Genomic DNA, 14,619 nt, shown 5'->3' on the forward strand with positions numbered 1-14,619 from the left:
GCTGTTACCAGATTCTGCAATCATCCAGGTCTCTGCAAATAAGTAGAAATTATTTATGCAAGATTTTTTATAACCTGTCTATTGTTTTGGTACTACTTTCCTTAGTTTCGATGTATTTCAAGTCTTTTTGAGATAGTCAGGATAATCCTGCATTTTTTTTTTTTGAAATAATGGCTCGTCTCACGATAATAGCATGCAAGATAATACTGATGTTATGTTTTCATTTGACATTTGCACAAAGGTGAGTAACTATGCTTTCAGCTTCGAATTTATTCAGTGAAGAGAATTTGGGCTGTAAATTATTTTCACCATTAGATCTTCGTGCTTCACCAAATTGCCCCTGCCCCCCCCAATCGATTTGTCACCGATAGATGATTTATTTATCATGGCGTCGTTTAAGCTTTAAAATGTGTATTCTTGAATATAACCTTCCGTTACCTCTATATACAATATTTCCAGCCAATCGCATCCAAACACTGACTCGTCAATCATTACAAACACGGTAACAGGAAACGTACGAGCTGACTCCAAAGGAAAAGCAGGAGGTGGCGCTAAATCAGCCGCTGGCGCTGCTGCCGCTTCCGATTCATCCTCCGAATCTCAAACATTTACAAACACGAAAGTCAACACTCGGATCGCTACATCGTCAAACGCACGAAGCGGAGCCAATGCGGCCGCCAAAGTCAAAACATATGCGAATGCAAAAACGAACACTAAAGTTGAAACGAAGCAACAGAAACCAATGACATTCCCACCAACTACACCTCCACAGAATACTAAAATGTCACCTAATGATTATAATACCGGTAACGGTACTGGACCATGCCCTTGTCAAAACTCGACCACTATTATTCAAGTTGTATGCCCTAATTGTACATGCCCTTGTCCACCTAATTCACCCCCTACCACACCGTCTGGGGAAACTACACCTAAACTAACCACCCCGTCTGGGGAAACTACACCTCAACTAACCACCCCTTCCTCCACAACCATTACTACCACAAAGGGAAGTACCACCACGCCCTCGGGTGGATACACTACGCCTTACCCATGGTATACCACCTGTTCCCCTTGTCCGCCTTGCACCCCACCCTGCTTACCACCATGTACACCCTATCCACCATGTTGTCCGCCCTGTCAACTACCTGTTTGCTACCAGGCGCAATGTCCTTATGATAAACGAAGTACATTAATGAAAATGTTTTCCTATTTGTTTGGTAGGAACAAAGAGAATTGATGAAAATATATACACCATGAGTTTGATAAAAATTTAGATGCAATAAATATGCATCTTGTGCCTGGTGTTAATGAATGGAGGTTACGTTGAAATAGGTGTTATGGATTTGAAGAATGTTGGATAAAAAGTCGGATCTTTTCTGTCTTTGTGAACCAATTATTAGAAGGTGGTGCTCCCTGGCTTGTTTCTTGGTAAAACAGATTCAAAACTTTGATGGAGACTTCTATAGATGCTGGATGCTCATCCATCCGTTACTGGTCATAACCATAACGTGCGAAATACGTAATAGGAAAAATATCAAGTACAATTTCAAAAGCACGCTAAAGAATATTTATTGGTAGAATTTGCTTACTGAATAGATTATTATTTGTTTGATAGAAAATGAGAAGGAGATTGATTATATTTTTTTCATGAATACAAATCTACGCCGGAATCATGTTTTCTTTGCCAAAACTACTCTAAACAACAATTCGTCAATTTTTAGACTTTTCACCGTATTAAATCCACACGGTGCAACGTGATTCGTAAAAGTACATACAGTACATACGAATCTGGAATTTACCCGGAAATTTAATTCAAATAATATTTTTCCTTCTCCTTTGATTTTTATCATATCTAATTTTGTAAATATTTAAAATAATAATAACTTTTTTAAAAAGCTATTTATTCTAATTTAATAACTAATTTTGGGGTCAGTCGAAAACCTGACCTTCCTCTGTGGTCCGGCCATATGGCCTACCCTATGACCTTCCTTATGGCCCATACAATACAATTCAGACGGCCTCAGACCTTTGGATCTCTCTTTTTTCGATTCTGCACCCAAAAAACACAAAACTTGGTGAAAATTTTTTGACCTGGACCAGATTCGAACTCTGGACCTCATAGTGCATGGAGGCTAAATGCAAACTGACTGACTTTTGGTGAAGCGCTGGGGAATTATTTCAGGGGTGTCCATGGCTTGCCACCGAGCTCAAAAGGGACCCTTAAGAGTATTATGGGGACTTGGCCAAAGGTATTCGCCAACAGAACAGAGGCTCCAGTGGTTCTTGACTGAGAAAATTTTATCGCTGTGCTCCACGAAACCGAAAGTACCCAGGCGGCCCCCCATCTAAGCACTGTCCTGGCCAGACAATGCAGAACATCCATGGCTTGACAATGTTCGGTGCTTTCATGGTTTTGCACGTGTCAATCGAATTACTTGTAATCAAAGTGTCAAAGATAAAGACTATAAAGACTCGAAACTTATTTATTTTGTTTGTTTATTTTAGTCCAGCATTAGAATTTGTTTTCGCATTTTCAGAATGATAACAATCGAATAATTTTTTAGAGTTTTTAGGTGGGCCATAAGGTAGGTCATAGGTTAGGCCATATGACCGAGCCATAGGGGTAGATCAGGTTTTCGACTGACCCCTAATTTTGAACATTAAAAATCAATCTGTTCAACTTCTTCTTTTGAAGTTTTGGTTGAGGTCTAGTTGTCAGTACATGTTTTTTTTATAAGCATACAAAAATCCAAAAGCTGGCTCGGAAATGCTTAGATCGAGAGATTTACAAAGCTGAAAAATGCTTTGAGGGATGCTTATATCCTAAGCAAGAATTTAGAGAAATTTCGAAAGTCCAGCCAAAAACAAACAAATTCTGAAAATGAAGGCTCAAAGTAATGTTTAGTATATGCTTAAATTTTTGCCATATATGAGCCTAAATATGCTTATAAGCGCAATGCTTATAAAAAACCATTTTGAATTTAAAGATCCAATAGATTTCAACGTGAAAAACATCTATTTCCCACTCTCCTCCAAATCACTTCCGCTAAAGTTAAGTTACATTACACAATAAGTAGGCTATTCCTAAGACATTAAAAATGCCCTATAAAATGGACATATCATTTGGTAAATTTTTGTAAGAAATTAAAGAAATTCTAAAAACCACTCCCCGGGGAGGGGGACAATTAGGCAAAATTGGGTACGGTGACGTGCCACTGGTCAGGGTCCCTTTTTTAGGCTCTGAAGATATCTGAAAGGATCTCAAATTTACTAATTTTCAAGATGTGTATCTTATAGGGTCGACTTTTAGTCGTTTTTTAGTCGTTTTGGCCACTTTTAAGGGTAAAAATGAGAAAAATTTTCGATTTTTCTTTCTGACAGGGTCCCAAATTTGCCAAATATTCTTATCTGACAGGGTTCATTTTTCAAACTCCAGCAGTACGTCCCCCCCCGTTGGTCGTCAAGGTCAGTCTTATTTCAACTCTTCTCTTACATTGCATTGGTAAATTCTAATTCTTCATCGTTTCACAATTTTAAGCTAAGAAATATCAGAACTACGAGATTGATAATAAATCAACCGAACAGTCGATTTGGTTATGTAATGAAAGAACTATACACCGAACTTTTGAGCTCAATGTGGCCAGAAACAGAACAACCATTAGTTCAAGAGGGCAATGAAATATCCTCAAATGTCACTTCTAATGTCTCCTCAGCCATTGGTTACGTTCATTGACTTCAAAGATAAATTATTGTTTTGACTAAAAGAAGAAAAGGTATTGTTATATTATTGTGTTTGTTTTACTTTAATACAACAATACAACCTCCTTGGTGCTTCTTTGATTTAAATAAAAACATAGATTATAACTCCATCATAGTGATTTTTTTTTCAAATTAGTTCTTATAAAAGACCTGCAAAATGAATAGAATTCTGAGAAATGACGAAATACACAAATAATGTATATGACTTTCGTTTTAGTGTTTTTGTGTGTGTTATTTTCTGTTTGTATAGCATTTGTATGTTTACAGCGTACAGTACTTCGAATATTACTTTTTGTTGTAGAAAAGGCAAGGAGAGAAAATATCACGGTTAACTTTTTTACAGTCGAGAATTAAAAACTTTATTATAAAAATGTCGGTGTCTAATGTCAACGAAGAGAAGGAAATTATTAATGTGGAGGAAACCGAGACCAAGGATTCTGAGAATGAAGATGAAAATGAAATTGCAGATGTTAAGAAGCAGCTTGTTCTGTTTGGTTTGGAAGAAGAAAATTGTGATGTGGCGATATCAACCAAGGATAAAGTCATTTTTGTTAAATCAACCTTTTTGCAGTATGTTTTTGGTGACCGTTTCAATGAAATTTTAGCATCAGCAACTAATAATCACAATGAGAATCGTGATGGAAATGTGGATGGTATCTTGGAAGAAGTCAAACCTGTAAAGTACAAGATAGACTTGGAGGCGGAAAACATTGAAAGCAAAAACATCGAATTTGCACTATCATTTTATCAACCACTTCAATTCAGTGTCGACGTTGATGGTGAGTAATTAAAAAAAACTTCTAAATTGACTTTTGACAAAACGTTATTTTGCCTTTTCATTATCATTCGAGTACAAATATGTCAATTTAGTGGTGTAGAAATGGGTCAAAACTAGACTAGCAAGCGTCTGTCTTTCCTTGGACACAGGAATGCGGGAATAGTGCTTATATAATAAAGAGTTCTTATGAAATATAGAAATTGCCGCGGGGGAGTGGATTGGAAAGACAGACTAGTTCCAAACGGTGCAATACGGGATTTTGCTTCAATCTAATCTCAGGCAACGTTCCCTCGAAAAAGAGGGAAGATAAAATGAATGGACACGGCTTATTTTTTCTTCTGTTCTCATCGCAATATTTGAGTTTCTCGGAGTTATGGATGAGAAAAAAATATAAACACAAACAGAAAAACGTGGCGAGGACTTCTCCAACTTCTTTGCTAAACTGAGAAGAGAAGATTTTTAATGCTTTTGAATGTTTATAAACACAGATTTAAACTGTCTTGGCATCCTCTATCTGAGATACTTTATTCATACATTGTTTTTGGCTTGGTTGGGACGTTGATATATTCAAAAAACAAACAAACTTTTATATGGATTATACTTTCACTTTTTCATGTGATTGTTGTGATTGAAAGATTTTTTGATTATGTATGGTTATAAACATTCATGACATGTTTTAACACTGGTATCTTTGAAATTTTGTTGGCTTGGTACGTTGGTAAATCTATAGTACAAGTGCAGTATTTATGACAATATGACACAGCTGAACACAGATTCCATGACTGCATGCAGGATTTTTTGCAGGGAATGTTCAATATGTTTATGCTCACATTCATTGGGTAGCAGATCACTGCTTTTTCTATAGTACAAGTTAAACTTGATAACCTTATCCCAGAGAATGTAACTCTGAAATGGCTACAGAAATCCTCAAAAATTAAGATGGAAAGTATGGTATTTATATAACATTTTTGGTGGTGCGATACATGGTGTGGAAATGATGAAAAGTGAAAGTGGTAATTTGGAATTTAAAAATTGAATGCTTTTTATACGTATACAATATTCTGACAAGCTGTGAATGAAAATAACAACATTTTACATTGAGATGACTGGTTTTCTGGGTTTTCGGATGCCCGGCCGTTGTTTAGCTGGATTTCACTTACTTGAAATTGTTAGATGTACCAGATGTACGAGGATGTTTTGGGTTTTCACTACTGGCAGACTTCCAGGGGGCACTTAGGCAAAATTAAGTATGGGGACATGCCGCTGATCAGGTTCCCTTTTTCAGACTCTAGAGATATATGATAGGGTGTCAAATTTGTACTAATTTTCAAGATAGTAACCCTGACTGGGTCGATTTTTGGTCATTTTAGACAATTTTTACAGTGAGAATATTAGAAATATTAGAAAATATTTGAATTTTTCATCTAAAGTCATTTTTGCCACTTTACAGATTTTTTTCGATTGAATCATTTATCGTTCTGAAATGGTCCCAAATTTACCAAACATTCATATCTCACAGGGTCCACTTTTCAAACTCCAGCGCAGGGCACATCCCCGTCGGTCGTCAAGGTTGGTGCCCCCCCCTCCCCCGGAGCATACTTCTACCTTGTAATTTTTTGTTGTCCCCTGGTGTTGTTGAACACGTTCAGACTGAAATTTATACCTACTGTGAAAGTCTTTCAAAACTTATACTATGCTTATATGCTTATAAAATTTATGAAAATTTGGATTGGACTTTTGCCAATTTAAAAACAACCACTTGGATTTGGAAGTAGTTTTATGTAGATACTATATATAATTTTTATAGCAAAATTGGAGGTCAATAGGTACAAATACATATAATTTTATGTTTTGTAAAAGCTGTTGCTTTTTTTCTTTTTGGCTTTTATAAAAAAAAAGTTTTCTTATGCCTGCAATGGCCCTTGATCCCCTGATCTTTTATATTCTTGATGTCGTTTTTTTAACAAAATGTTCATCTTTTTCTTTTGAAAGAGATTTTTCCCCTTACATGAATATTTTTGTTTTGGAGTACCTAGCTGGTAGGTACAGTTCGGTTTATATTCTTTTCATTCATTTCACAAATCATATTTTTTGTGAATAGTTTTATTTAACTCCTTGTCTTGTTGTTGGTATCTTGTTTCAAGTACTTTCAAGTACTTTCAATTTTTTCAAAATAAGATAGCTTCTAAATTGACTGATATTCCATTGTACTCACCTTCTTTTATATAATACATCAAAATCAAAAAATAATCAGGATGTGAGTTTGTTTTGATTTGAGTGAATTGAATTGTATATCAAAATGTTGCACATAAGATGATAAAACACCTCTCATTTAACAAAATAAAACATAAAAAAGCTTCTAAATTGACTGATATTCCATTGTACTCACCTTCTTTTATATAATACATTAAAATCAAAAAATAATCATGATGTGAGTTTGTTTTGATTTGAGTGAATTGAATTGTATATCAAAATGTTGCACATAAGATGATAAAACACCTCTCATTTAACAAAATAAAAACCAAGTTTTCAAAAACGCTGTTAATTTAGTTCAGCAATTCAAGAGTCTCATTAAAAAAAACATAATAATAAAGTGTAAAAAAAGTACCGAGTTTTGTTTACTTTTTTATTCTAATCCGTGAGAGTGAGTGCGCTGTTTTGAGTGAGCACTCCGCCGCGGTAGAAAAAGCACTCCACCGTTTATTTAGTAAAGAGCGCCTTTTGGAACTAGTCGTTGTATTCAGAAAACATATAAAAAAATAGATCCCATTGAAAGTTTAATCTGCAGCGAAATACAACGACGTGGTTTACTAGTCTAGGTCAAAACCAGTGCGAATACAAAAAAGAATACAAGTATTATCGTATATTATCTAATTTTTATTGGACCTACTTGGAGGTCCTATAAATTAACCTGTGTTCGTCCGTCCGTCCGTCCGTCCGTCCGTCCGTCCGTCCGTCCGTCTGTTACCAACTTTTCTCGGGGTTGAATCATAGGAATCTTTTGATTTTTGGTACAAAGGTGCAAAATGGTGGTGGGCAAAATGTGACGGAGCCCGATTTTCTAAAAAAAATTTTTTTGGGCAAATTTGGGCCAAAAAACAGCTAAAAACGGGGTTTTTTTGGACTTTGTGAAAAATTGGATCATTAATTTTTTCTGATTTTTTGCATGAAAGTAGGGTACCATCATAGGTAAAAGATGGCTTAAGCAGATTTTTGCAAAAAAATTTTGTTGGCTCAAAAAACGCATGTTTATCTATAAGAATCACTTGTAATAAGCATACATCAATGTTCTTAGTCAAATTACTCACTTTTTATATGAGAAAGATGTTTTTTTTTTGCTCATGAGGCCTTACTGTTGAAGAATATGTGTGTTTAGACATGAAATTTTGGTTGCTTGGCGTGTTTTTTTAAAAAAACTGGCCAAATTCGATATTTTTTATAAGTACATTATCAATTACTTAGGTATTAGATTTTCTCGAGATTGGCTCTTTCATTCTTTATGATTTATTGTACAAACATGCATAACTATAAACCCTCGAATGTAACGGAGCCCGATTTTCGAAAGAAAATGTTTTGGGCAAATTTGGGCCAAAAAACGGCTAAAAAAAGGGTTTTTTGGACTTTGTGAAATATTGGATCATTAATTTTTTCTGATTTTTTGCATGAAAGTAGGTAAAAGATGGCTGAAGCAGATTTTTGTAAAAGAAGAATTTTTCAGCTCAAAAAACGCATCTTTATCTATAAGAATCACTATTAATAAGCATACATCAATGTTCTTAGCCAAATTACCCAATTTTTTGATGAGATAGATGTTTGTTTTTGCTCACAAAGTCTTGAATATGAAAGAATATTTCAAGAGCATGAAATTTTGGTTTCTAAACGTTTTTTTATAAGAAACAAACGACTAATTTTAATAGATCGTCACTATTTGTGTTCTGAATGATTGTTAAATGGTCACGTCGCGTAGATATCAATTATAAATGTGTTAAATGCATAACCAGGTAGGTCCATAAAAGTATCACTTGTTTCATATATACTTCCTTACAACTACTTGTTTCAAATAAACGCCCCTCCTAGAGAGAAAGCGTTTATTCAAAGGGGGCGTTTATTCCCCCTGAGTTCTTTAGAAATTTCCCTTAAAGGAGCGGCGTTTAAAAGAAGGGAGCGTTTATTCGAAGTAATACGGTACCTCGAAATGCTTTCAAGATTATATATTTTTTAATTATGATTTCTACCATAGCATTATCTACAGATTTCGATGGAATACTTGAAGTATGCAGGAAGTGGAACCTCCATAAACTAAGAGCATATTTAGAGGATTATCTTTGCACTAAACATCCAAACCGTCCTTCAAATTCAAGTTTTAATTACACTTTAAACAAAGATCAGTTGAAGCTTATCAAGTTGGCAACCAAATTTGATATAAAGACTTTATATCATGAAACGATGTCCCCGACTCCACGCATCGATTTGGGATCAATGAAAGACAATCAAGCATTCCAAGATCTTCCAATGTTAACGAGATACGAGTTGTTAAGGAATTCAGTTATTCATCTTTTTCAAAGAAAAGGCCAGTCAATCATTTCTGAAGTAGATGACATTTTCAATTTCTACGATGTCCTTCTTTACGAGAAAAGAACACCCGACATTTCAGCAAAGAAATCATTTCAGGAGGAACCTTGCTTTGAATACGATCCAAAAGAGAAAGATTGTTTTCTAGCAGAACCGGCAGACAAGAGATTTGTAGTTTTGATCATCGAAGGAATAAAACTCTATGTCGATTCGTACATTTTAGTTGATAATTCTCCGGTGTTTGAAGAAATGCTCGAAACAGCTTTCCGAGATGAAAGTGGAAAGAAAGTGTTGGCAATGCCTGGCAAAGATGTCAACCAAATTGCTCATCTACTAACATTCTTGTCTGAACCAAGAGAAATTGAAGGTACTATCCGTTTTATGTGCTCTCCTTTTATTAAGTCTTTTACACATTTTTTTATAAGCAACTCAAATTTTTGGGTCAGGGGTCAGGGCTAGGGTTACTTTTGAGAAATTTGATCTGACCACCCCTGATTATACCATATATTTGCTTATTGGGTCAAGGGCTATGGTTTGTCATGGTTGGACTATCTTAAAAACATTTTACTTTAGGAGATAATAAAAAAGAATTGGTTAATTGCTGAAAGTAATACCTCGTTTGAAAGATGATTGGTATAAAGCCTCGAATGATTTTCTAAAATGTTAAAAATAGAGATGGAAGAAAAGAAGAAAAATGAAGACACTTGATTTTACACTTTTCTCTAACTTTGAACCACGTTGATTTTAAATATTTATTCAGATTTTTCCATTTCTGTCTTTCAGATCAAAAGTCTATTAAGTTTATCGTCCAATTTGGCATACTTTCGAAGACCTATTTTCTTTTGTTCTTATAGTGAACAATACCGATTTGCTGGCACTGGCAAGCCTTATTGATGAATTTGAAATGACCCTGTTAAAAGACAAAATTCGACTGTTTTTGGAGAATGTCCATGAAGATAAACCTAAAGTTCAGTTGAAGTATCTCAAATTGGTGTGTATGTTGAGACTCTCTAGTGTTTCAAAGTTCAACATTCTCAATCAAATTGGCCGAGGATTGACAAGGTTCTCCAAACTTCGATTGATCAAAGAATTATACCGTTTGAATTTGGAAACAATAAAACTAGTTGCACAAAATCGTTTGTGGTACCTTTTGCAAAAAGATTTTGATAATTTATTGGACAAAATACAAGACGAGATGAATGTCATTTTAGACATATATATGTCAAGAGCGAGCAGAAGATAATCGCGCTACAAAATTACAACACCAAGATATTCATCACCTGATATTTATTACATGTAAAATAATACGAAGTAAAACGTTCGTAAGCAGTAGCGTCGTGGCAGGGGGCGGTTACGCCAAAATCCCAACTTTCAACTCAAGATTTGCCTCCCCAATTTTCCCCCAATTTTAATAGACCTGTTCTTAATCCATTATTTTTTAGCATAGTGTCAGAAGTGTCAGACAATTTTGTAGTGAAAGGATGAAAAGCTGAAAAGATTTGTTTCTGAATTTTCTAACTAGTATTTTTTGCATGGTGGTGCTATGTGGGTAAAAATAGTTTAGGGACGACTTTCAATCCCATCCTTTTTTACGTTCATTTTTTTATCACAAGCGACCTTCAGGGACGTTTTAAGACCTCCGGAGAGCGTTCGTAAACGTCTCTGATCGTTTCCTTCGTCTACCATTTTTAGGAATGTCTTAACGTCTGTCTCAAAAGTACGTGCACACTTTACTTTTTCAGCTTTATTGATACTGTTTTAAATCTATACACCATTGGAAAGATATTTAAGAAGATAATCTAAAAGATTATTTTTTTAGATTATATTTTCATTTTTCAAATTTCAAAAACTTATTGGTCCATCACATTATTGTTATTAGAATTATCTTTCCAAAGGTTTATAGCTTTTTTAAAATAGCATAAATGCGTGCTGAGAAATTATCAAAAAGGTGAAGTGTCCACGTAACTGTGGTATCATTCATACAAATTTCAACTGAAATAATTACTTTAATCGTAGAAATTTTAGGGAGACTAATTTTAGCGTTTTAGCGAGTTTTCCCTATTTTCGCTAAAATAAATCTCGCTAAAACACGCCGAATCGACAGATCGCTAAAATTTATCCGCGCGAAATTTCTGGTTATATTGCCTTGATATATTTTTATCAATAGGAAGGGTTTCAGTGCAAAGAAATGCTAGAAAACGAACTCAGTCAATAATGTAATACGAGTATTCGCTAAAATTTATCCACGCGAAATTTTTTGAAATCGTGATTCGCTAAAATAAATCCAAAAAAAATCAAGATTTTCACGACTCGCTAATACCTTAAGGCGAGAAATTTTCGCGAGGTAAAAAAAATTGCATTTCGTGGGTATTAATTTTCGCGAATGGATGCAAACAGAAAATTTCGCGGGTATTTATTTTTGCAAATCGGAAAAAAAATTAATCTTTTTTTTTTTGTCTGCAACTTGGAAAAAGCGATAATCTTTCTAAAAGTTTAAAAATTGCATTTCGCGGGTATAAATTTTCGCGAATGCGACTCCTAGAAATATTGCGCGGGTATTTAATTTTGCGAAATCGACTAAAATTCGCGAAATTCGCGAAAATTTGTACCCGCGAAAATTTCTCGCCTTAAGGTATACGCTAAAATTAGTCTCGCTAAAATTTCTACGATTAAAGTATGACGTGGAGAGCTATTTGTGATTCAGGCAAACGAAGTCTCCAAAACTTGTAATGTCGAGCCATTTCGAAAATTCAGCTTTCTTCAATTTTTTATTTTAGGTACAAGCACTTTTTTATCTTTTAATTTTTCGAAAGTGCTTATACCTGGTCAGAAGACGCGATTTTTCCGAAGAACTTACCAAAACCCCTGCGAAGTTATTCACTTTGTAGGTTCTGAGAGCCCAAAATGTATTTTTGCTTGTTTTAAGGGGTTTGTGTTTTTGAGGCGTAAACATCGGTATAATAAACCCTATTTTAAGCTTTTTGAAATCATTTTATCACAAGGAAATTCATACCTTTCTAAATCAGTAGCTGAAATGGCCGTAATTCGGCCCGAAAACGAACTTCTGCAGAAACTTTTTCGTTTTGGTATGAATTCTACAAATAAAAGTCGAAGGTAAGCCAAAAACAAAACTTACAAAAAGTATGTAAAAAGTATGCCGGAAAACTTGCTTTAACTTATTGCAATTTTTCGCATTTGCCAAAATATCGATGGTGTTGACGTACTTCAAATTTAGCATAATTTCAGAACTTATTTCTTTATGCCCTGTCTTAAGCATAGCAACAAGTCAGGTGGGCTATTTCTGGGTCGTAGTTGGACTATAAGTATTTTACCATGCCCAATACACGTTTAATTCATCCATTTTTTTAGAGAATTTCTATTAAAAAATGTTAACTGATAAAATAACGATGTACGCCCTGGAGCTAGTGGTTCACAATGCTGAGAAGAATCACTCAAAGTCTTGGCTGTCGTGTGAGGTGAAGGTAAAGAATTTCGTATTACCGGGGTCAAGTATTGCAATACTTAATTTGATTATTATAGAAAACTCCGTCTTAGGTACAGAGGTAGTTTTGAAGCCTCCTGATTTCAGATACTCTCGGGTACCTAATAGCCGGGGGGGGTTGGAATAAGTTGGAAAAAATCTCAAAACTTAATAAAAACGTCCTGGGTGGAAAATTTTTGAAAAGGAAGCTACAATTGTTTTTCACATAGAATCATTGCATAGAAAATTGTAGGTCTAAGCAGGTCTAAGAAGGTTGATTGTTGGACTGAAAAAAGTAGCAAAAACAGGATTTCTGACTCAAACGAGCTGTCGTTTGCTGTAACATTCGATGCTTTAAGGGGAAAACAATTACATATCTAAAATCAGATGGCTGCAAAAAGTATCTTTGTACCATTTTTCATCTTCACTTTTTAAAGTTTTTTGAATTATTTTTCTTATAAATTATAGTGCTCTTAATTATGATTCTCAAAGGTTTGTTAGAAATGAAGAATTCTTTGAAAAATGACAAGAAAAACAAAGATAAGTGCACACTTTAAGCAAATGAACTTCAGTTGATTTGAAGATCTTAAATACGCTTGATTTTACACCTTTTCGACCGTAGCCGCCAATTGCCGCGCTTTACCTCCCTAAAGTCGTCCCAGTCTTTTTTTCACTTATAGACAATAGAAAATGGTGTAAAAAAGGATTAGATCGAGTTTAGGGGGATGATTAAATAATAAAGTGGCACGTGTCTGACCGCACGACTACGCTCGAAAGGGTGTATTGATCCTCTCCATATGGGTTTTGTTCGCGCAGATTTCATTTTATTCTTATAGATCGATACAATGGAAGGTAATGTTAATAATATGGATTTATCATCTGTGGTAATGATGACTGTCCAGTCACTCAGTTACAAATACACGCAAGACTAAAATGCATACTGGTAAGAATTTCTTCTCTTCTCCTTGATATTCTCTATTTGTTTAAACTTCAAATTTCAAGCTTTTCAAGTTTTGTTGTCACGAAAAATATTTTTTTTTCTAGGTACTATGGCATTTTTCATGCTCTGACTATCAAAAAGATATTTAATTTAGTTCGAGTTCTATGGATTTTGAACTGCTGTTGAAAGGTCGGGGGTATCTTTGGCGGGAGAAATCTTGGTTACTTCCTCGGGAGGGAGCACACGATTTCTAAACGACGGCATAAACCACCAAAATATGCCTTTTAAAATCGAACCCTTAAAGTGCAGTCCTTGAGCAGTGAAAAGGTGCCCTCACAGCGCATTTTACCGAACGTTTCTGACCCTTCCAGTGTAGTTCGAATTTATATCTTATTTTGCTGAAGCCACCTGAAAATGATCCAGAGATTTCGACACAATGTGCAAAACGAATCAAAATGGGTGGGAGTCAAAACTATAACGATACATCAGATTTTCAGTAATTCAGTAATCTCCAAACAAACCCTTACAGTGTATCTAGCTAAGAAAAGACCCTTGTATTGTATAAGTCACGACAAATATCATTTATTCATGGTTTTTGCAGTTCATTCAACTGCTTGATCTTTTTCACTTTAACGGTTTAGTGGAATTTCGTCGGGAATGGAAGTTTAAAACAATTATGCTTGAGTTTTTAGTTCCCTCTGGATCCGTAAGTGTAACGATATGTATGAAATCAGATTTGTCCAGTTTATTAAAAAGTTAAATCTAAAGAGATTTAAAATCAAAAGTCTCGGTAGTCTGGAAAAAACTGGAATTTTAAGAAATTTTTAAGAAATGACCAGAGGGGAAGTCGGATTGGTCTAAAATGCAGGCTACCCCAATTGGGCTAGGTTGGTGGGTAAACCTTTTTTGCCCAAATATTTGAAGCTTAGTGTTTTAATTTGTGTAATTCCCCAACAATTTAATCCCCAACATTCTAACAGAGACTCAAAATGAAAATCAGAACGATGGAATAACTCATAACATTAAAAGACAATTTACCTTACACCTAGGGTAACTTACACCTTGTAAAGAAATTACATTAAAAGACAG

General features: G+C 34.9%; 3 protein-coding genes across 3 annotated transcripts in view; all 3 read left to right on the plus strand.

Moving 5' to 3' along the window:
- LOC136814370 (uncharacterized) lies at positions 1-1,700 on the plus strand. Its single transcript, XM_067070904.1, has 2 exons — positions 1-241; positions 460-1,700. The coding sequence occupies exons 1-2, from the start codon at positions 171-173 to the stop codon at positions 1,235-1,237; spliced, it is 849 nt and encodes a 282-aa protein (XP_066927005.1). The 5' UTR covers positions 1-170; the 3' UTR covers positions 1,238-1,700.
- A 2,236-nt stretch (positions 1,701-3,936) lies between these two features.
- On the plus strand, positions 3,937-10,627 carry LOC136814380 (uncharacterized). Its single transcript, XM_067070916.1, has 3 exons — positions 3,937-4,538; positions 8,778-9,476; positions 9,964-10,627. Exons 1-3 carry the CDS (start codon positions 4,130-4,132, stop codon positions 10,350-10,352), a joined length of 1,497 nt encoding a protein of 498 aa, XP_066927017.1. The 5' UTR covers positions 3,937-4,129; the 3' UTR covers positions 10,353-10,627.
- Positions 10,628-12,476: 1,849 nt separating this feature from the next.
- The window catches only part of LOC136814403 (uncharacterized), a 33,593-nt gene continuing 31,450 nt past the window's right edge, over positions 12,477-14,619 (plus strand). Inside the window, exons 1-2 of the mRNA XM_067070954.1 lie at positions 12,477-12,591; positions 13,427-13,533. The gene's annotated coding sequence lies outside the window, so the exon portion shown is untranslated. The remainder of the gene's footprint in view (positions 12,592-13,426; positions 13,534-14,619) is intronic.

This window comes from Clytia hemisphaerica, unplaced genomic scaffold (assembly GCF_902728285.1).
Source record: "Clytia hemisphaerica strain Z4C2 unplaced genomic scaffold, Clytia hemisphaerica genome assembly, whole genome shotgun sequence".
NCBI classification, from domain to species: domain Eukaryota; kingdom Metazoa; phylum Cnidaria; class Hydrozoa; order Leptothecata; family Clytiidae; genus Clytia; species Clytia hemisphaerica.

What these genes read in the sequence shown, in the direction of transcription:
- LOC136814370 (XM_067070904.1), top strand. Translation starts at nt 171, where the DNA reads ATGGCTCGTCTCACGATAATAGCATGCAAGATAATACTGATGTTATGT. An exon ending in CATTTGACATTTGCACAAAG is followed by an intron (nt 242 to 459) that starts GTGAGTAACTAT and finishes CAATATTTCCAG; the next exon opens with CCAATCGCATCCAAACACTG.
- LOC136814380 (XM_067070916.1), top strand. Translation starts at nt 4,130, where the DNA reads ATGTCGGTGTCTAATGTCAACGAAGAGAAGGAAATTATTAATGTGGAG. An exon ending in ATTCAGTGTCGACGTTGATG is followed by an intron (nt 4,539 to 8,777) that starts GTGAGTAATTAA and finishes TTTCTACCATAG; the next exon opens with CATTATCTACAGATTTCGAT. An exon ending in TGAACCAAGAGAAATTGAAG is followed by an intron (nt 9,477 to 9,963) that starts GTACTATCCGTT and finishes TTGTTCTTATAG; the next exon opens with TGAACAATACCGATTTGCTG.